The sequence below is a fragment of the Cetorhinus maximus genome, chromosome 8, assembly GCF_964194155.1.
Source record: "Cetorhinus maximus chromosome 8, sCetMax3.hap1.1, whole genome shotgun sequence".
In the NCBI taxonomy this organism is placed as follows: Eukaryota; Metazoa; Chordata; class Chondrichthyes; order Lamniformes; family Cetorhinidae; genus Cetorhinus; species Cetorhinus maximus.
This window is the reverse complement of record NC_135886.1, coordinates 863,865-887,728: the sequence shown is the minus strand read 5'-3', so window position 1 is coordinate 887,728 and position 23,864 is coordinate 863,865. Positions and strand designations below refer to the sequence as shown.

Sequence of the window (23,864 nt, the reverse complement as noted above, 5' to 3'; positions counted from 1 at the left end):
TGGGGATATTTTTAAAGGTCAAGATTAGAAATGGAAAGGTGGAGGAATATGGGGAGGATTCCAGACAATAGATCAAGGTCGCAAATACCTTGCTACGTTGACCAGATCGAGAGGCAGAATAAGGTTGCAAAAATAAATTGGGACCGGATTGTGCAGATACTGAAAAGCAGGGTAAAGAATTTTTACATTTAATTTACTGGAAACAGGCTTTTGCCAAAAGCAAATAGCTTTTGCTGAACTTCTTCCGAAATGAGAGTGGTGGCGGTGCAAGGAAATGTAGAGGAATTTTGCAACGGGCTAAGGTTTCTTACCATTAATTTGATTGGCTTCCATGTAGAGATATTGAAGGTTTTTATGGACGTGTGGAACGGAGGTGAAATTGTTATGAGACAGACCCAGTTCAATCAGGGTGGAGATGTTGAAACTATTTGGGGCCAGACCCTCGGTGGTTAACTTGTTATGACTCAGCTGCAAGTAAAGGAGTTGTTGAAACTGTGCAAAGCAATCTTCCGCAAGGGTCTCGAAAAAATTGTTGGTGCAGTAGAATTGCTGGATTGTAATTGGAAGATTCTTGGGGAACACAGACAGCTGATTATAACTCAAATCCAGATGTATAATAGACTTCAATCCTGTGATGGTAGAAAAGGAAATATATTAATTACTGTTTAAATTTGAACATATTGCTCCATAAATCTTACTTCACTCATCCGATGGATTGTGATAACATAATGGAATCTAGACAATTGTGCATAACTGTAATGGCTAAAGACTTGGCAGACAGGCATGGAATTTCAGCAGGTAACCAAATGAGGCAGTTAAAGGCCTATTGAGGCCTATTAATGGAGGCCAACAGGAATTTTACAGTTGGTCTCCAGGTATCCACAGGTAGCAGGGCTAGCTTAGCTGCAGGGCCAGGGAGAGAAATCATGAGCCCTGCTGCTTCCCTTGTATTGGGCCCCCTATTCCTACCCCCCTCCACCCACACCCCACCCCCGTAAACTTCCCTTTCACATCCTTTGGGTGCCCAGAATTGGGGACCATAGTCACAGTGGGATCAAATTGTTTTGTATAGGTTTACCAAAACTTCTTGGCTTTTGTACTCTATGCCTCCATTATAAAACACACCAAAAGCTTAGGTTTCAGTATGATACATTTTACAACCATGACTTTGTCAGACAGTTACATACAACTTGGCCATGCATGCTACACAACCAGCTCTGCATCTCTGACCCTGGCCCTATACAATATCTGGATAGCAACATTCAAGACTTGAACTTCACAAGCGCCTCAAACAACAATCCTATGTACAAATAAGAATATCTTGGCCTAACAGTGACATATTCTATTGGCGCATGACTCCTGCTTTCACTTCCAAGTTTAAAAATGTTCAAATCCTCCAGTAAATTAGCGCCAACTAATTCACCTGCAATATTGTGGCATTTCTACCCACACAAATAGGCTTTGTTATCAGAAAAATTACACTTTGCATTGAGAGATACATATTTTCTCATTTGAAACTGAAACTAACCAAACTTACAAATGCCCAGCATTTTGCATGCAGTAAGAAAGCAAAAAACTGCAGATGCTGGAAATCTGAAATATAAACAGAAAATGCTGGAAATACTCAACAGGCCAGGCAGCAACTCCGGAGAGGGAAACAGAGTCAATGCTTCAAGTCCATGATCTTCGCAAGTTCTGACCAAGGATCACTGAGCTCTGTTTTGCTCTGCACAGATGCCACCAGATCTGCTGAGCATTTTGAACACTTCCTGTTTCTAATGAAGCTAAAATAACCCCTTTTGCCACCCCCCCAAAAATCAATCAGATGCTTGTGAGCCTCTCATTTCCCTTCAGCAAGAAACCGAGCAACAGCTGCCTGAGATCCGTTTAACACATTAAACATGAATTTCAAAACAAAGAGTTAAGGTATGAAGAAAACATCAACAATTTGCTGAGCAAAATAAAATCAATGTCAAAACAACAAACTGATAATTTATGAAAATGATTAATAAATAAAAATGAACATTAAAAAGTGCCAATCAGCTGGGCTAACTAATAAAAGCTTTCCTGCCTTTTGCTTAAGAAACAGGGCTAGAGGGAGAGAGAGGGAGAGAGAGACAGACTAGGCCCCAGGTTCTGGTCACCAGGGAAGGGGAGGGGGCCAGGACCGAGCTAAGGGGCTGAATTCTCTGGTCGGCGTGTGGGGGCGGGGCCTGCTCGCCCATGTGTAAAATGACACGCGGTGACATCGGGCGGGCGCGCTGACGTCACCGCGCATCATTTAGATTTTTAGTTCAGCCGGCACATAGCCGACTCGGCTGCGCGCCCGCCCGAACTGTCAAAGGCCTGTTAAAGGCTGTTAAAAATTAATTTAAACAAGTAAATGAGCCGCCTGTCCAACTGTAAGGCGAAGAGCCCAGGCGGCCTTAGCGTTTTTCATGGAACCTCATCCACGGGCGGGCGGGATGAGGTTTCATGAGGGGTTCGTTAATTAAATTAAATGTTTTGAAAAAATTAATGGACATGTCCCAGCTCATGTGACAATTTCACATGAGGGGACACATTTTAAAAGTTTTCAAATACTTTATTTAGAAATTTTAAACTTAAACGAATCTCCCCGAGGCACCTCTGTCGTGCGCATGTGTGAGAGAGCACATTCCCGGCTCAGGGAATCCTCCCCACCCACACAGGGAGTGCACAGCACTTCCGGGCGAGCAGCACGCTGGCCGGGCCTTAATTGGCCCGGCCACATAAAATGGCAGCGCCCACATAAAATGGCGGCGCGTACCCGATCGGGTTCACGCTGCTCCCACCTGCCCCCGCACGACCCCCCCTGACGGGGGCCAAAATTCAGCCCAAGGAGTTGGGTTTAACTAACACTGACCTTGTATTCACCTCTGGTGGCACACACTCACACTCACTCACACTCACACTCACTCACACTCACTCACACTCACACTTACTCACACTCACACTCACTCACACTCACACTCACTCACACTCACACTTACTCACACTCACACTCACTCACACTCACTCACACTCACACTCACACTCACTCACACTCACACCGGCACTCATTCACACTCACACTCACACCCACACTCACTCACACTCACACTCACTCACACCGGCACTCATTCACACTCACACTCACACTCACTCACACTCACACTCACTCACACCGGCACTCACTCACACTCACACTCACTCACACTCACTCACACTCACACTCACTCACACTCACTCACACTCACACTTACTCACACTCACACTCACTCACACCGGCACTCATTCACACTCACACTCACACTCACTCACACTCACACTCACTCACACCGGCACTCATTCACACTCACACTCACACTCACTCACACTCACACTCACTCACACCGGCACTCACTCACACTCACACTCACTCACACTCACACTCACACTCACACTCACTCACACTCACACTCACACTCACTCACACCGGCACTCACTCACACTCACACTCACTCACACCGGCACTCATTCACACTCACACTCACTCACACTCATTCACACTCATTCACACTCACACTCATTCACACTCATTCACACTCACACTCACTCACACCAGCACTCATTCACACTCTCACTCACTCACACCGGCACTCGTTCACACTCACACTCACTCACACTCACACTCACTCACACCGGCACTCATTCACACTCACACTCACTCACACTCACACCGGCACTCATTCACACTCACACTCACTCACACTCACACTCACTCACACTCACACTCACTCACACCGGCACTCATTCACACTCACACTCACTCACACCGGCACTCATTCACACTCACACTCACTCACACCGGCACTCGTTCACACTCACACTCACTCACACTCACACTCACTCACACCGGCACTCATTCACACTCACACTCACTCACATTCACACTCACTCACACTCACACTCACTCACACCGGCACTCATTCACACTCACACTCACTCACACCGGCACTCATTCACACTCACACTCACTCACACTGGCACTCATTCACACTCACACTCACTCACACTCACTCACACCGGCACTCACTCACACTCACACTCACTCACACTCACACTCACTCACACTGGCACTCATTCACACTCACACTCACTCACACTCACTCACACCGGCACTCATTCACACTCACACTCACTCACACTCACTCACACCGGCACTCATTCACACTCACACTCACTCACACTCACACTCACACTCACTCACACCGGCACTCATTCACACTCACACTCACTCACACCGGCACTCGTTCACACTCACACTCACTCACACCGGCACTCGTTCACACTCACACTCACTCACACTCACACTCACTCACACTCATTCACACTCACACTCATTCACACTCACACTCACTCACACCTGCACTCATTCACACTCACACTCACTCACACCGGCACTCATTCACACTCACACTCACTCACACCGGCACTCATTCACACTCACACTCACTCACACCGGCACTCATTCACACTCACACTCACTCACACCGGCACTCATTCACACTCACACTCACTCACACCGGCACTCGTTCACACTCAGACTCGCTAACACTCATTCACACTCACACTCATTCACACTCACACTCACTCACACCGGCACTTGTTCACACTCACACTCGCTCACACTCATTCACACTCACACTCATTCACACTCACACTCACTCACACCGGCACTCGTTCACACTCACACTCGCCCACACTCATTCACACTCACACTCATTCACACTCACACTCACTCACACCGGCACTCATTCACACTCACACTCACTCACACCGGCACTCATTCACACTCACACTCACTCACACCGACACATGTTCACACTCACACTCGCTCACACTCATTCACACTCACACTCACTCACGCTCATTCACATTCAAAGTCATGCCACAGCATTGAGAGGGAGGAGGTTGGAATGCGACAGGTCTGGCTCCGGGCCACACCATCGAGAGGCAATTTATTTTTGATTTTGGTTTTGGTTTTATTTTGTTTTGAAATGAAGTGTGCAAATGGGCAGTTCGAATTAAAAAGTAATTTAGAGAGGAGTTAAATTGAACTGGAAATATAGTTGCTAAGAGCATTCCATGTATATCATATGTATATAGCAATGGCATTTCACTTCAGTAGTCAAAGCAGAGAAAATGATTTTACAAATCATATAGAAAGTTAGTAATTAAGAAATGTACGGACATAATGATGAAATTCATAGTGCAGTGATTTTAACATGACTTATGGCAGTAATCATGATTTTAACCAAACAGCAATTCATAGAGTGAGAGCAGGAGAGTAATAAAAGATCACTGATTCAATGGTAATCGCCATTAGTTATGTGTAACCTGTCAAGCATGAGTAAAACAACTCGGATAGTGCTAAAATTATTGTAATAAATCCGAGGAAATTGTACAGGAGGGAAATAGGAAACTTAAAAACTCACATGACTTCCCCGCATCTTCACTTTGCAAGCATGGGTGAAGACAGTTCAGGAGTTGCCCATGGGGGGGCAGCATGCTCTGAAAATAGCACACTGTGTCCTTCAGAGGGCTGGTGCCTGCAAGGGAAGGAGGGGGTGGGGGGAGGGTGGGGGGTGAAGCGGGGCCAAGCGTGGTCCCGGACTACATTGCCCAGAATGCACCCTAGCTGTCAAAACATAAAGCTGCACAGATCCAGGCTCTCGCTTCAGGGCAATCTGATATCGAGCGCTGGAGCTTTATCACGGCGCTGAGCACCCACCACTTGTTTGTGAGCACATTGAGGTGTGAGGCGGCCACTTGAGAGAGGGTTGCTGTCGCCCGAGCCCGGCCCCCTGGAAGGCACAGACCCTGGGGATTCGCACTGTGTGCACCCCTCTCTCTTGAGCAGTGGTGTGGTGCCAAATTTTGAGGTACAGGAGCTCTAAGAAAATGTGTTGGCCATAACATTTCTAAATCTACCATTACATTGTTTTCCTATGTATTACTCATTTGAGTCCCCAAACGTCAGTAAAACTATGCTTTGTAAGTGAAAAACATTTGTACCGGTAGACATTTTATTTCGAACCAAGTGGTGTTTTGAATCATAGCCTTTAGCATAGCTAGAATTTCATTATGCAACAGTTTAATTATTTAATCCAAGCCTATTAAAAACAGGAATTACTTACTTCTGAGTAGGGGATGGTATATAGAGGGACTACTGCTTTTCATGATTTATAACCTAGACCTGGGTGTACAAGGCACAATTTCACAATTTGAAGATGGTGCAAGACTTTGAAGTATTGTGAACTGTGAGGAGGATAGTGATAGACTTCAAAAGGATCTAGACAAGCTGGTGGAGTTGGCAGACATGTGGCAGATGAAATTTAATGCACAGAAGTGTGAAGTGATCCATTTTGGCCAGAGGAACAAGAAGAGGTGACATAAAATAAAGGGCACAATTCTAAAGGAGATGCTGGATCAGAGGGACCTGGGTGTAAATGTGCATAAATCATTGAACGTGAAAGGGCAGGCCGGGAAAGCAGTTAATAAATTATACTGAATCCTGGGGTTTATAAATAGGGGCACAGAGTACAAAAGCAAGTAAGTTATGAACCTTCATAAAACATTGGTTCAGTCTCAACGGGAAGGATGTGAAGGCTTTAGAAAGGGTGCAGAAAAGGTTTACGAGAATGGTTCTGAGGATGAGAAACTTCAGTTATATGGGATTTATCGGTGAAGCTGAGGCTGTTCTCCTTGGAGAAGAGAAAGTTGAGAGATTTGTTAGATGTGTTCAAAATCATAAGGGGTCTGGATAGAGTAAATGGGGAGAAACCATTCCCACTGGCAGAAGGTCAAGAACCTTAAGGTGAATAACAAAAGAGCCAGAGGCAACATGGGGAAAATCTTCTTTATGCAACAAGTGGTTTGGATCTGGAATGCACCGCCTGAGCGTATGGTGGAGACAGATTCAATTACAGTTTTCAAAAGGGAACTGGACAATTATCTGAAGAGAAAAAATTTTACAGGGCAACAGGGAAAAGGTCGGGGTGTGGGACTAGCTGATTTGCTTTTGCAGAAAACTGACACAGAGACAATGTGTTGAATGACCTTCTTCTGTGCTGTAGCTATTCCATGATTCTAGTATCCATTCAAGGAACTTGATAAACACATGAGGATGAAAGAAGCTGAAGGTTACCCTGATAGTGTGATCAAGAAGGGTGGGAGGAGGCTTGTGTGAAACATAAACACTAATGCCGGTGGGTCCCAATACTCCAGCTGCCTCGCATTCCGCTCAGGTTCCCTTGGGCCCCACTGACCTGACTGCCTCATACTCCACTCAGCCTCCCCGCCGCTCTAGCTGCCTCGTGCTCTGCGCCCTGGAACTCACTTTCAAAACTTATCTTCCCACTCTTTGTTGTTCATCCAATCACAGGCTGGCTTCTCTCTGCATTTGCTGCTGATAGGCTCATTTGAACCTATCAGCAGCAAACGTAGGGATGAACCAGCCCCTGTGATTGGATGAGCAGCTTCACAGCATTTTTCAGCTGTAAGTCATTTGAATGTCCAGCAAGTCCAGGCTGCATTGAGCCGGATAAGTCTGCTTTAAATAGAAGGTGCCAAAATGGCGTTCCAGTATACCCTGGCAACAACACACCACTGCTCTTGAGCCCTGCTTAGCTGCCTGGTGGTGGACTCTCAGCAGCAGGATTGAGGGCCAGTGTTCTAGCCAGGCTCTCTACCTGCCTGGTTTCAGAAACAGACAAAGGCCACCCTGTGGAGACGCTCTCCCCTTAACCCCCATACCACCCCCATAATGGTGGTCAGGCTGCTGAATCTATTTTTAACTTCAACTTTGAAAGTGTTGGAGAGAGGAAACCTCTGTTTTGCGGTGCCCTCTCTCTCCACTTACGCGCTGTGGCATAACACTGCTGCCTTCAAAATGGAAGGCCTCTGGATGCCCTATGGCTTTGAGAGCCCACCAGCCAACTTCAGTTGGACAGTGTACTCACCCTCTGGCCAATAATTGGCCAATTCAGGGAAGCTCATGGGTTTCCCACACCGTGCGGGCTTCTGACCCCCATTTAAACCTGATGGTGAGGTTCAGAAGTCAATCGAAAAATCCTGCCCATAACTGGACTTACTTCTCTGGAGCTTTTAACACTTATTCACCTTTATGAAAGCTACATATGTTGAAACTGAACATTTTTGAACTCCTATGAACAAAGCATCCCATTCTCTTTTTTAATTGGCTCTCCCTTACCCCTAACCTGAAGATGTTGTCTCTTTGTTCGGTACAGTCCCATAAAACATTGATTTACTTGTACTTCTTTTAACTTAGTCTCCTGTACTTGCTGCTCAAAAATTCCATCTCGTCTACATTGGGGAGACCAAATGCAGACTGGGTGGCTGCTTTTCAGAGTGTGCTTTCACTCAATCCACAAGCATGATCCTGACCTTCCGGTTACTTGCCATTTCAATTCACCACCCTGCTCTAATGCTCATATTTCTGTCCTCAGCCTGCTGCAATGTTCCAGTGCAAACTTGAGGAACTTCCGACTAGACACTTTGCAGCCTTCCAGACTTTGGGTTCAACAACTTCCGACCATGAACTCTGTCCACCATTTTGTATTTCTTTCCCCTGGTGCCAGTGTTCTCATGCTTTCCTTTCACACAGTGCTGAAATTCATTCTGCTATTAACACCTACTCTGAGCCAATACTTTGTTCCTTCCCTACTACCATTCCCATTCTCTTTGCATTTTGTTCCATGACATCTTTGTAATTTAATCCCTCCTGCCCTCTAACCTATCCCTGATCTTCCCTTTTGCTCCATCTGACCCTCTCCTCTTATTTGGCATAAAACCCATTACATTTCTGCCTCTCTTCAGTTCTGAAGAAGAGTCATATTGGATTTGAAACATTAGTTCTGGCTGGGATTTCTTGTGTTTGGTGGCGTGAATGGACAATATGGTGAGAAGGCCAAAAATTGGTTTCATGACATCATGAAACCAGTTAGCGATTGCCCGCTCCACCCGGCAATGGTGGGCTGTGTTCCCCACCATCGGACATCAGGCACCTCATTGTAATACATCAGCATAAGGCCAGCTCGCCGGACTCATCCCCACCCCCATGCTGGACCGTCCACCCACGTCGGTGGGAAAACACGCCAGTGCAGAACACATCTTGACAACTGTGACATGCAAAAGTTGAGAATTACCGCCAGGGCCTTGCTCACATCACCGACATCTGAGGAGCAGAAGATGCTGGAGCCCAACAGCAATGGGATCCTAGAGGAATGTCCATGCCATGCTGGGTGGGTTCTTATGGACATGGCTGTGCTGCGAAGCAGCTCATGGAATTTGGAAAGTCAACGTTGATGCTCACAACGGATGATGGTCGAGGGGGTGGGAGAGAAAGGTCCAGAATCGACTGGGAGAGGAAGAGGTGTCAGTGGTTGCGGGGTAAAGTTGGGAGGGGGGAATGAAGGTGTCAGTGGGGTGAGGTTGGGGATGGAGGGAGTACGGGGATGTGGAGCGGGGAACGGGGGAGAAGGTGGCACCTGGAGAGGTAGGTGTAAGGGAGGTGGAATGTATAAAGGAAGGAGGTCGGAGGGGGGCAAAGAATATGGAGAGAAGAATGAGTCCAGAGGGAGGAAGGAGTGCAGAGAGGGGAGGGAGTCTGAGGGGAGGAAGGAGTATGGCCAGGGTAGGGAGTAAGGGTGGAGGAAGAAGTAAGGGTGAACAAAGGAGTCGGGAATGGGCAAGGAGTAAAGATGGAGGGAGGAGTGAGGGTGTCTGAGGGAGTCAGGAAGGGGGAGGGACTGAGCCAGGGTGGGGTGGAGCCTGGGGGTGTGGGAGGACAAAGGGAGGGCAGAAAGGGTTCCGGGGGGAAGGGGTTCCAGGAGGGAAGGGGTCTGGAGGGGGAAGGGGTCTGGAATGGTGTATGTCCAGGTGAATGTGCAAGGGAGGGGTCTGATTGGTTCATGACTGCCTCCTGTGGAGCAAGCAGAGGGTGGGTGTGGTATGAGGGTATGATGAGAATGACCGAGGGCAGAGTGAGGCGGTAGGGTGGGAGGGCGAGGATTCGATGGTAGAGGTAGAAAGGATGGTTGGTGGGGGCTCGGAGGCAGACACGGACCCTGGGGGTGGGAAGGAGGAGGTCGGGGGGGTGAGTTGTGATGGGGGTGGGATTTTCCGGAAGGAAGGGAATGTGCACATTCACCTGGACATCCCTGAAGGAAAAGTGTTGTGGCTGGTAAGTCATGGAGGGGAGGTGGAAGGTGATGCCAGGGGAGTCACCCGTGATGGGGGAAAGGAAATGGGTGACTGAGGAGGGGAAAAGTTGGGGGAGCTGATGAAAAAGCAGCTCCAGACCATGTTGTCCAAATCGAAAGTGAAACGACGGTTGTGGTGGGTGAGATCAGGTGCTGCACGGGGGTGTGATCAGGGGGTGGGTGGAGATGCAGGTCAACTCAGATAGACAACTGAAAGTGAACCCCAGCAGGCAGCATTCAAAATGCTCAGGACCTTGAGGTGAGTGTGATACGTGAAGGATCTGTTTGTGTGGGAGAGGCTTGCACAAGGCTATGTAAGGCCCTGCCACACATAATTCTCCCTCCAGCATCATTCATTGGCCAGTTGTTCCATTTGTGGTGATGAGGGTGAGGGGCTCAGAGGCTGATGACTCTAGCACGTGCCCGCTGACCGAAACATTGTGTGAGTGCACAATGACGCCGGGATGCTCGCCCGATGTCATCACACATTATTTTACGCCCGATCGGGTCAGGTGCGCGCCCGCGGACTGTAAAATTCTGCCCTTGATGTTTTATGCCTTTCCGTCACAGTTTGTTGGATAATTATCTGAAGCGGGAATCCTGGACAATGTCCCACTTCCAATCCTGTTGTTTTGATGCCAGTTAGTATCCTTACCATTGCCATGGAGATTAGCCTACGCAGCACAAACCAGTAATCGGAACTGGGATCTTCTTTCCTTGTAAGGCTCATCCATTCAATAGATAAACCCTCTGAGGCTCCAACCTAATTACCTTTCAAAAAGGAAACAATTGTACAGTTGAATTTAAAGTTCATTCATGGGGTGTGGGATATCATTGGTAAATACCAAGTAGTGATGGGGTTTCCCTGTACAGTTATCTTGCTTCAAAGTACTGAAATTGTGTGCTTTGCTTTTAGAAATGTCAATCAAATATCTAGTCCCCTGGGGCTCAAAGTATGACATTAAACTATGCAGACCAAGGAGATCTTTGATTCTACTCCCTGGTTACCCAAAATCATTCGGGCAGCCACTGCAATGCTGCAAGCCTCAGTACCATTAGAGTAGGAAGAAATGAAAGATAAAGCTTGCATTAATGGAACGCCTTATCAAGCTTCTGCACATCCCAAAGCTCTTTAAAATCAATGGATTAATAATTTTCTTTCAAGTGTAGCCACCATTGTTATGTCGATATTTGAGCAGCCAATTTGTACACCAAAAGGCCTGATAAACAGCAGTGGTAATAAAAAGCAAAGTTAAGCTATTTAACTGATAGAGGAATAAATGTTGGATTGAACATCAGTAGATAATCCTCTGCCCTTCATCAGATAATGCTGTTGGATTTGAAGAAAAACAGAAAATGCTGGAAAAACTCAACAGGTCTAACAGCATCTGTGGGGAGAAAAACACAGTTAATGTTTTGAGTCCATGTGACTCTTCTTCAGAGCGGCTCTGAAGAATCACACAGACTTGAAATGTTAGCTCTGTTTTTCTCTCCACAGATGCTGTTAGACCTGTTAAGTTTTTCCAGCATTTTCTGTTTTTGTTTCAGATTTTGAACATCTGCAGTATTTTATTTTTATCTTAGTGCTGTTGGATTTTCTATTTCCACCTAGAGAGATCTTATCCAGAACATAGCACCTCTGACAAAGCAACAGCCCCTCAGTACTATATTAAAGTGTCAGGTTACATTACCTAACCAAGTCCTAGAGTAGTGTTTGAACCCATAACCTTGTGACTCAGCCAAGAGTACTATGGCAAAGCCACACTGTCAAAACAAAATCATCAATGCGTCCCACTCTTGATGACATTTACTACAAGCCTGTGCCGATACATGTGATAAGGACAGGCTCAAATCACTATATTCTCCAAATTTGGGTAGCCAGCAGACACTCACTAGCTAGTCTTCTACATATAGAGTGGTCATTTAGACAAGATTCTGGAGAGCTACTGCTGCTGTTGGAATTAAGATTTAGCATAAGTCACTCCCTTTAGAAAAGATAGGAAGAAAATGAAAATAGGAAAATTGAAATGGAAACTAGTTGTAAATGAACAGATCTAACGTTGTTTGGTTCACAGGCTCCATTCGGACAATGACCTGTAATCCTAGTTATATTAATGTGCTGAAAAAGCCATCTAATTCTAAACATTAATTTTCTTTAGCTCCATGTGTGTTCCCAGTAGCCTAAAGTGATTTTCTTGCCTGTAACCTGCCTCGTTGTTCAATAATCAACTCAGAGTCACATCATCGAAATTTTTCAGAACTTAGCAAAACTAAGAATAAATAGCATATCAACTTCATTATTAACATCTATTTTTAGCACTCTTTCATACCCTAGAATGATTACACTATAGTAATTCTACACTACTATAGATTTCCTCAGAAAGGAAAGTGTCATTCGGAACCCTACATTGGAGTGGAATAATTTGTTAAGGTGGAAAAAAGGGGTTATTAAAAGTGAAGTAGTGATGTGTCTCATGAGTCTGACATTTCAAGTGGCCAGAGACCAGATGATGTGCATAAGCAGAGAAATGATGGAACAAGCACTGGGTGTTACAGATTTTGTGGTTGGTATAGCACAATTGCCAAAAATGTATCAAAAAAAACAGATGTCATTAACAAATTGGGTAACGAGTTGAACTAAAAATATCTCAGGAGAAAGAAAGTCATGACAGTTGGAGCTCTGAAGAATCACACAGACTCGAAACGTTAGCTCTGTTTTTCTCTCCACAGATGCTGTTAGACCTGTTGAGTTTTTCCAGCATTTTCTGTTTTTGTTTCAGATTTTGAACATCTGCAGTATTTTATTTTTATCTTAGTGCTGTTGGATTTTCTATTTCCACCTAGAGAGATCTTATCCAGAACATAGCACCTCTGACAAAGCAACAGCCCCTCGGTACTATATTAAAGTGTCAGGTTACATTACCTAACCAAGTCCTAGAGTAGTGTTTGAACCTATAACCTTGTGACTCAGCCGAGAGTGCTATGGCAAAGCCACACTGTCAAAACAAAATCATCAATGGTTCCCACTCTTGATGACATTTACTACAAGCCTGTGCCGATACATGTGATAAGGACAGGCTCAAATCACTATATTCTCCAAATTTGGGTAGCCAGCAGACACTCACTATCTAGTCTTCCACATATAGAGTGGTCATTTAGAATATTGTGAGCAATTTTGGGCTCCGTATCTCAGGAAGGATGTGCTGGCCCTGGAGAGGGTCCAGAGGAGGTTCACGAGAACGATCCCAGGAATGAAAGGCTTAACATATGAGGAACGTTTGAGGAGTCTGGGTCTATACTCGATGGAGTTTAGAAGGATGACGGGGGATCTGATTGAAATTTACAGAATACTGAAATGCCTGGATAGAGTGGACGTGGGGAAGATGTTTCCATTAGTAGGAGAGACTAGGACCCGAGGGCACAGCCTCAGAGTAAAGGGAAGACCTTTTAGAACAGAGATGAGGAGAAACTTCTTTAGCCAGAGAGTGGTGAATCTATGGAATTCATTGCCACAGAAGGCTGTGGAGGCCAGGTCATTGAGTGTATTTAAGACCGAGATAGGTAGGTTCTTGATTGGTAAGGAGATCAAAGGTTATGGGGAGAAGGCGGGAGAATGGGGTTGAGAAACTTATTAGCCATGATTGAATGGCGGAGCAGACTCGATGGGCCGAATGGCCTAATTTCTGCTCCTATGTCTTATGGTCTTATTTAGACAAGATTCTGGAGAGCTACTGCTGCTGTTGGAATTAAGATTTAGCATAAGTCACTCCCTTTAGAAAAGATAGGAAGAAAATGAAAATAGGAAAATTGAAATGGAAACTAGTTGTAAATGAACAGGTCTAACATTGTTTGGTTCACAGGCTCCATTCGGACAATGACCTGTAATCCTAGTTATATTAATGTGCTGAAAAAGCCATCTGATTCTAAACATTAATTTTCTTTAGCTCCATGTGTGTTCCCAGTAGCCTAAAGTGATTTTCTTGCCTGTAACCTGCCTCGTTGTTCAATAATCAACTCAGAGTCACATCATCGAAATTTTTCAGAACTTAGCAAAACTAAGAATAAATAGCATATCAGCTTCATTATTAACATCTATTTTTAGAACTCTTTCATACCCTAGAATGATTACACTATAGTAATTCTACACTACTATAGATTTCCTCAGAAAGGGAAGTGTCATTCGGAACCCTACATTGGAGTGGAATAATTTGTTAAGGTGGAAAAAAGGGGTTATTAAAAGTGAAGTAGTGATGTGTCTCATGAGTCTGACATTTCAAGTGGCCAGAGACCAGATGATGTGCGTAAGCAGAGAAATGATGGAACAAGCAGTTATGATGGAACAAGTGTTACAGATTTTGTGGTTGGTATAGCACAATTGCCAGAAATGTATCAAAAAAAATTGGGTAACGAGTTGAACTAAAAATATCTCAGGAGAAAGAAAGTCATGACAGTTGGAGCGGATGCTACTAATTTTAACAGTAAGCTTAGAGGGATAGAACATAGACCTCCATCTATTGTGTACCATATGTAGCAATGTAATACTGGAAGACAGTCAACAGCTAAAGTTGGCAAAACGGTACCACTTTTGACAAATTAAATAATGTTTGCAGAAATAGCAAACTGTACCGCAAAACAAAGATCAAATTATATAATATCAACATGTTATCCACTTGGCTATATGGCACTGAATTCTGGAGAATGATAAAGTCTATGTAGAAAATCTTCACATTTTTGGCAACAATTATCTCTTCAAAATACTCAACATCAGCTGTATGGATAATCTGTGAGAGTGAGAAGTCAGGAAAAGAACAAAGCTGCTATTAGTAAGCCAATTCGTGAACCAGAAGCTCCTTGATTGGTCGTCACTTGCCAAGAATGCAGAATACCCTAGTGTGCACTGAATTGGTCCTCTGATGAAACGGAAAGCCAAGAATAACCTAGTCAAGTACAGTACAGCAAAGAAGAACCTTCTAGAATGTACTACTGAATGGAAAGAGACAAAGCAGCAAACCATAAACAGGTAGAGTGGAAGAGACTGATGTTGATTCAAAATGCACAAGATTCACAGGCAGAGAATTAGTTATAGTGTCATTTGAATTCACTGACACGTGCAAGAAGAACATCGAAGAAACTGTTGTGTGCTCCAGAAAATGTAAAGGTAGTATAGTTGGATCACGATGAACTATGTCAACAAGGTCTTACAGCATTTCAGAATGTCACAGATTTATGTTCAGTTGAATTCAGCCATCTTGTACTTTTGCCTTTGCTGTTACAATTCCATCGCTCTGTCTGTGTTATAGAAGATTTGCTAGGGTCTCTCACTATGGCTGCAATACTATTCTGTCCTTTCCCAGTCTACTTAATCAACTCACCAGCTCCAAGCTGCACTGCTGTCATTTTTAAAAATGTATTTGGTTTGTGTGTGGAGTGATGGTGACGAGTGTTAAATTTGTGTGCCATTCAGATCCTGTGAGGTTGTTTGGTGCTTGATTATAGCATTTTTGCAATTAGTTTACCTCTTAGATGCCTAAACGATGTTTGATTTACGAATGCCTGTATTTTACAGGGCACTCCTGGTTGGCTTTCCACACCCTACCCTCTCTAAATTTGAGGTAATCTAAAACACTGCTCCTCATGTCCTAAATTGCACCAAGTCCTGATCACCGATTAACCCTGTGATCGCTGACCTACACTGGCTCCCGGTTAAGCGATGCCTCAGTTTCTAAAAAAAACCCTCATCCTTGTTTTCAAATTCCTAAATGGCCTTGCCCCTCCCTATCTCTTTAATCTTCCCACAATCCTCCGAGATATCTGAGCTCCTCTAATTCCGGCCTTTTCAGCATCCCTGATTTTAATTGCTCCACCCATGGAGCAGCTGCTAAAGCACTTAGCCCTGGAATTCCGTGGCTAAACCTCTCTGCCTCTTTACCTCCCTTCCTTCAAGAAGTACCTTAAAATGTACCTCTTCAACCAAGCTTTTTGTCATCCTGCCCTGACATCTCCTTGTGTAGCTCGGTCTCCTAGCTTGTTTTAAATGCCCCATGTACTGTGCTTTCAGATGTTTAAATCTGATAAAGATGCTACAAGCTGTTTTTGTTGCATTCTATTTAAAATTTATTGCTTAACTAATTCACTTTAATTAATCAACAGCAATAAGAGAGTCACTTTTTGATGAGAGCAATTTTAAGAGCAATTTTTGTTGGAAAAATCCATTTGCTCGTGAATACAACCTCTCACATTTTATCAAGCATGAAGTAAGCTCTGTGATAAATTAATGTTAAACAAATTAACTTCACCTTTCATATCCCCTCCATTGATCGTTGTCAGTCGATTGCCACGAAGCAACAACATCACTAAGTTCTCCAGGTTTTCGAACGGTTCTCGGGAGAGTTTTGTAATTCTGTTGTGTGCCAGTCTCAGCTGCTTTAAGCTGCTAGGCAATGGTGCAGGTATCTCTATCAAGTTATTGTAATTCATGTACAGATTTTCAAGTTGGTTAAGATTGCTAAACACGCCTTTTCCAATATTCTTACTTCTAATTTTGTTTCTGTCCAAGATCATCCATTTTAGGGCAGTTGTGTTCTTGAAAATCCCTGCAGGGAGGCGTTGGATGCAATTGCCTTGAACGTACAGGTGCTGGGTTCTAAATGGCAACATCAGTGGTACATGCGGCAGTGCCCTGTTATCGCAATACAATGCAGTGGGCCAATGGATCAGGCAGTCACACTCTGAAGGACAATCTTCAAAACCAAAGTATCTGAAGAAGTCGGAAGTAATTCTTCCACTGAGTGACAACACCGTGGGATCGCCCTCTTCATCGCTAAACAAAACTGGCATCCCACCATAGTCAAGATAGTCACCTGCACAAGTTTCAGTGGAGACTAAAGCTATGAGGGTGTGGACAAATCTGACATCCATTTCTATAAAAGGCATGGGTTCAACAGGTCCTTGGAAGAGGTGGTTGGAGATATTGTAATTCTGCAAAGGAGAAATGCTGTTTACTTTTATGCAACTATTATAAAAATATTTTGCGACGTAGAATCAGAAAATGATGCAGCACAGAAGGAAACCATTCGGCCCATTGTGCTGATGTTAGTTTTTTGAAAGATCTTTCAAATTAGGTCTATTCCTCTGTTCATTCTCTCCAGCCCTGTAAACGTTTCCCCTTTAGGTATTTATCCAATTTCCTTTATGAAAATTGTTATTGAATCCGATTTCACCACTCTCTCAGGCAGTGCATTCCAGATTGTAACAACTCACTGTGCACATTATTTTATGCTTCATATCACCTCTAGTTCTATTGCCAATCACCTTAAATCTGTGCCTTCTACCACTGGAATCACGTTTCTCCTAATTTACTCTTATCAAAACCGATCACAATTTTGAACACCCCTATCAAATGCCCCCTTTAACCTTCACTGCTGCTCTAAGGAGATCAAGCCTTGTGTCTCCAGTCTCTCCACGTACCTGAAACCTTTCACCTGCGGCACCATTATAGTAAATTTCTTCTGAACCCTCTCCAAGTTCTTGACACCCTTACGAAAGTGTGGTGCCCAAATTTGAACTCAATACCCCAGCTGGGATGTAACCAGTGTTTTGTAAATGTTTAGAAGAACTTCTTTGCTTTCGTACTCTGTGTCTTTATTTAGAAAGCCAAGGCTAAATCACAACTATATTTATTTTTCCCATTCCCTCCTGGGATATGGATTCTGAGACTGTTGGTTGCTGTGCAGCAGCTGTCTCAAGTCACCTTTGTTTATTTGGGAGCTTTCATTGGGAGTGTCAGTAGATTGCTTTGGTCATATGGGCCACGAGAGGCTGCTGTCCTCAACTGACATCCACATAGTTATCATTATAGCATGGGTCACTGGATATCAATCCAGAACGATTTTCCCCTCACTCGTCCAAACCAGTTGAAACATCTCTGTCATCGCATGGGCTGACAAAACTCAGTGCAGACTTGGGATGGAACCAAAGGTTATCCTGCTTGTTTATAGATCAGCTGCTTACTGGATAAACTGACTGAACCATCAGCGGAGCGCCCAGGATTGTGTAGAATATATTGCAACATGAGGAAATACTTTTTTTTTATGCAGCGAGTGGTTAGGGTTTGGCCAGGGTACTGCCTGAGAGACTGGTGGAGGCTGGTTCATTTCAGAAAGGAGCTGGACAAGCCCCTGGAAAGAGCAAAATTGCAGGGCTATGGGGAAAGAGTGGCAGAGTGGGACTCACTAAATTGCTCTTGCAGAGAGCTGGCACAGACTCAATGGGCCAAATTATTTCCTTCCATGTACAATAGTGCGACAAACTGAATTGACGGGTTCTAACAGCATTGTAAACATGAAGATAATTGGCAGGAGAAATTTGGACATTGTATATGCAAATGTTTATGTTCCTTTTTTATACTAGAGTTACTCATTAACTTTCTGGCAACAACCACAATCCCAATGTCTATCTGGCCGGGATTTTTTGATAATAATGGTGGCGAATTGGCCAGCATCCACCATCATTACTCCTCTGAAAGTGGCAACAACTTCTGGAGTTCACACGTATGCAATTAAACACAGAATTCCAGAAGTTGCTGTTGGTGATTCTACCCTTGTCCAGAGGGTCCACTTTTGAGATCCATCCCTGGATGCAATCGATTAGAAACCACTGAACTGATGAGAATCTCCACGTTGACTCTATTAGTCTCGCTGTAATGACCCTGGAAAAAGCTACACCCCAATGAGTTGTGACTGGGCTTTTAACAGCGGACTAAGCTCTCACTGACCCCAAAAAGAGTGATTTTATATTTGTTGAATGTCAAATTCCTTCAATATTTTGAATTTCACATTTTAAAATTATTTTTAAAGTTCATGATATTTTAATTTCTACCTTAATGTGTACGTTCCAACCGTTTATTCATAAAATCGTTATCTGTAAAATTTAAAATGTAAAGAGAAGGGATTCCATGCTTTTTACCTCTAGGTTTGCTGTTTATGAGAATACGCCCTGTAATTGGCTGTTAACACTGTGCCAGATACCTGGGCTGGAATTTTATGGCCCCATAATGGCAGGAACGGGGCCATAAAATGTGGCGAGCAATCCTAATCTCCATTGGCTTCAGTGGGACCATAAAATCCCGCTAGCGTAAAATTCCACCCAAGGGACCCCCTTGACTTGGAGCAGAGTTTTGGATTGGTGCCCCTACATCAGCGTCAAACGGGGGTCAGGACCCTGTACTGTGTGGGATCGTTATCCAGTTAAGTATAGTGGATGGGCTCCTGAAGCTGGAGTGCCAATAGAAGGCCCTTTTGCTCAGTAGAAGCAGTTTTCAGTTTAGCTGAGGGACAGAGGGTGTCTCCAAATTGAGGCCACTCAATTACAAAATGGCCTCAGTAGCCAGGCCACTGTTGTGGTGGGAACCCCTCCATAGGTCAGTCTGTGGCTGCAGCTACAGTCAGGCAGGTGGGGAGGGCCTCAAAGCCTGCCTGGAGTGCTTGCACCCTGCTTAGCGGGAGGACTGCCACCTTAAGGCAGCTGGCCTACTTCCTGATGGCGTGGGGGGGTGGGTGGGTATAGTCGGCCTCTGGAAATGGCCAATTGAGATCAATTAAGTTACTTCAACTGGCTGCCTGCCAATTGTGGGCGGGTAGCCCTTCTGACTGTCCTGTCCCCACCCCCAAATCCCACTTCTGGGAAAACGACCCAGGGGAGAGGATGGGGGATGGGGGATGGGGGGGCGGGGCAGGATGGTGCCAGCCTAATAACCGGCAGTGCAAAATTTCATGCCTGCCTCTATATTCTCCCCGATATTGGGGCAAAAGTTCAGCTCTTGGTGCCAAATCAAATGTTGATGGCAAAGGCTGAACATCGGGGGATGGGCTGGTTGAGTCGAATGGCCTTCTGCCTTATATTATATGTAATCCTTTGTATTTAAAGGGGAAATCCACAGAGACCGCTAGACCTTTGTGGGCAGCTATCTCTGAGTTCAGTGGCGAATCCTGTACCTTTGCCAGGCTGTGAAATCTCGATCATATATATGTAGATCCAGCAACATCTCAAATCCAAAGAGTTTGGGTTTGAGAAATATATGAGAAAGCTTAGCTGCCTGAGGGCCTGGAACAGGTGGATCACAATAGCCATATTCTGAAACTATTTCTGGGTTTAAGTTGCTGGTTGCAGTCCAAGTTTTCAGGTGAAGTTGACCTGATGTGTCAGAGAGTAAACCTGATATTTAATTGATGGGCTATTGTGGATAGCAATGACTGGGATTATGTAACTGGTAACATTGTAATGCCAGGAGCCCTCTTACTAATAGAGTGCAGTGCAATGTAATATATACCTAAAGCTTTTAATATTGATGCGTTCCTTTGAGCACTTTTCCAAAGTTTCCTCCCTTGTACTGCACTTTCTCAGTACCACAATGCAGCTTAAACCTCTGACTGAGTAGGCCTAAAGATTTGTTAAAGGTTTCCCTAGGCAAACAAATTACAGCTACCTGAAGTTTTTGAAGGACTTTAGCCCTTGGTTCTTTAAGGAGCCAGCCTTTGTCTTAAAGCCAGCAGAAAAATGGTTGTTTTAATCCAGACACAGTTTGTGTGGATAAAGCCAAGGGCACAAATGATAGGCCTGAGGAGAGGTGACTCTGCCCAATATGAATCCATGCACTTGCACGAACATGTGCTAGCCGGGTGTATCTCTCTCCAGCAGTAGAAGAAAGCAGAAAACCTCCCCAGCACCACGTAAGCGGATCCCTCAGTCTAGAGTTCTGGGTCCCCTCAAACATTCCCTTTTCTGCCACTCCTCTTCATGTAAATTTAAGAGCCTACATCATTTTCAGTTTCTCTCTCGACAACGGGGCTACTCACTTCCTGTAATTCCAGTTACAAAACTGCAATCAAGGTCTTTTTATTAAAGGAAATTGAGACACAATTAATTTAGCATCTCAAAGCGGAACCTGTGGCTTTAGAGCTCCTCTGGTGTCTGAACATGGCAGATACCATTCAGTTTCAGTCTTACAGGGTTACTTAAGATAATTGGGCATTGAGTAAAATCACATCCCAGGCCTATGGCTGTTGGCTGATCTCCGAGTACATTTTTAAGTTGCTTTCAGAAGCCAGAACTCCTGTATTTACACAACCTTGTCACAATATGGAACTTATAATTTTGAGTTATTTTGAATTTAATATCACGCCAGATTTAATAGTGATGTTTTTGTGTTTTTTTTTACAAGCAATTTAAAAATAATCTTCAAAGAGTTGTGACTAATTCAAAACATTGCTACCTTCAAGATTTCACACATGTTTTCAATAGTACAGCTGTGTGAGAATAGAGGTAGGATTTAACCCAAACCTTTTTGTGTTTACAGTATTGGGATGTTATAAGTAATAACACAATTATTCATATTTTTATCTTAATGGAAATAACCAAACTCACCACTTCATAAACTTTACAGAGTACATGTTAAATGAGCAAGGATTAATTCAGAGATCTGTCTATAATTATCAGAGATCAATTCTAACTGCAATCTAACACAGTGCGGGTAAAAAGGTTGCATGTACTGTTTCAAATTGGAACAATTTAATCAGGTTCCTGAGTAAACAGAGGCTGCTTTAACCAATCACTGCAGAATTGCTGGGCACCAATGTAATTTATCCGGTGCCCTTCACTGAAGATAATAGTGGATCATAGGGTTTTATTGAGCCAGTCTTTAGCTTTTCTCCCACTTTTCTTTCTACTGTGTACGATGATTCATCTCAGGATTCAATATTAAAATAAGAAACTTTATTTAAAACAGGTTTTTCTCAACTGTACCTACATGCCAAGGGTTACAATCTACACATAAAAGCTCTCCAGTATGAGGGATCATAATCTGACTTACATTTTCCATCAAACTAATGAGGAGGTTCTGTAATGATGTATTATATTTTGCAAAAAAACAAAGCATTATTCATCCCGTTGGCATTTTGAGACTTTGAATTTCAAACTACAAAGTCAAACTCTACTCTGTGCAATTTCTTATTTGCCAAGACCTTTGATTGTATTCCAATTAATTATTTCAAAGATAGATTAATTAGCAAATAAGCATAACCTTCTGATTTGAATTAATTTGAATTCAAGCAATGCAACAAATCTCAGCAAAATCTTTTAAATTGTAGACGATAAAGGAGATAAAAGGTACTTACTTGCAGGCGAAAGAATATCTCGAGTTCAATGTGATATTAAAGGTGTGTTTCAATTCTCCTCTTTATATTCATTGGGAGCAAGGTTGTGGAGAGTTTTCTGAGCGGTCAGTGGGTTTTGGAACTGTGTGTTTTAAAGCAAACTCAAACCCTGAGTTTAATCATACTGCAATATAAAACTTCCTCAACAGGTTTCAATGCATAATCGGTAAAGCATGTGTATTAAAGGAGATGGAACGAATGACAATATTGAGTTTAACCCCTCTGAATGCAATTTTGTTTCCAGTTCAAGGGATGACCTTAAATAACTATCACTGTCTCAAATTTCCCCCAGAAGAGTGTCCAAAATTGTTTTACTAGCCCCTGATCAGAGCTATAAAAGGGTGTGGTTAGATCATAAAATGTCATTGATAGAGAGCGCCATACAATAATTCTGTTTTAATGAGAACATTTTACTCATGTAGATATTACTAAATACCTTGTTATAACTATGATGTGCATGGACTAAATTGCCAAAATATAATATTAAGAATGTGTTTCAAGGCAGCTACATAGCAAGGGCTCAGTTGGTGCTATGAACTCTATGCAAAGCTAAAGCAGAATTTAAAATTTGATTGAATTTGAAACCCTTGATATAAATTACTACTGCATGGTACATGCTCTAGCTTAGATAATATACAGTTTGAACAGCAAAGAATAGCAGTGAGGCAGAAGCAGAGGCTCTGCCTCAAACTGATTTTGTTTATGTTTTTTAAGATGGTTGGAGTAATAGGAATAAAGAAAACCGTTGCACTGATGGTCAATGCCTTCAGCTTTAAGGCCCTGATCTCTGGAATTGCATCCCTAAACCTCTCTCTTTCTCTCTCCTTTTAAGACACTCCTTAAAATCTACCTCTTTGACCAAACTGTCCTAATGCCTCCTTCTTTGTCCCAGTGTCAATTTTAATCTGATTATCCTGACGTGAAGCATCTTGGGATGCTTTGCAACAATGAAAGGCACTATATAAATGCAAGTGGTTGCAGTTGTTTTTTGGCTAAATGTGACTCAGATTAAAAGGGTGGTGCTTACGATGGTCCCATGCTCTCTGTTGCCAATGCCATGCACTCAGCAGGAACTTTATGTGAAAATCTTTGAGATTACATGGGCATCTTTTATAACTGCTTCTGCTCGACCCCCTCTGTAGTAATTTTAAGAGCCCACAAAAGTAGAGAAGTTATATTTAACCTTTATAAAGCTCTGGTTAAGCCACAATTGGGCATTGTATCCAGATCCGGTCACCATGCCTTAGGGTGGATGTGAGCAAAGTTGCCCTTGGAGCAAAGGAGATGGAGGGGAGAATTGTTAGAGGATTACAAGAATTTGACAGATTTAGATAAAATTGGCAAAGGAAAGCTGTTCCTGATGGTAGAAAGACGAGGGGGCACAGATTTA

General features: G+C 43.6%; 1 protein-coding gene across 1 annotated transcript in view; it reads right to left on the bottom strand.

Annotated features, from left to right (window-relative positions):
* LOC144683229 (lumican) overlaps positions 1-22,467 on the bottom strand; it is a 52,009-nt gene extending 29,542 nt beyond the window's left edge. The window contains exons 1-3 of the mRNA XM_078546186.1: positions 22,436-22,467; positions 16,562-17,243; positions 312-629 (exon numbers count right to left, since the gene is read on the bottom strand). Of these exons, the coding sequence (XP_078402312.1) occupies positions 312-629; positions 16,562-17,198 (955 nt within the window). The 5' untranslated portion in view covers positions 17,199-17,243; positions 22,436-22,467. The remainder of the gene's footprint in view (positions 1-311; positions 630-16,561; positions 17,244-22,435) is intronic.
* Between the last annotated feature and the right edge of the window lie 1,397 nt (positions 22,468-23,864).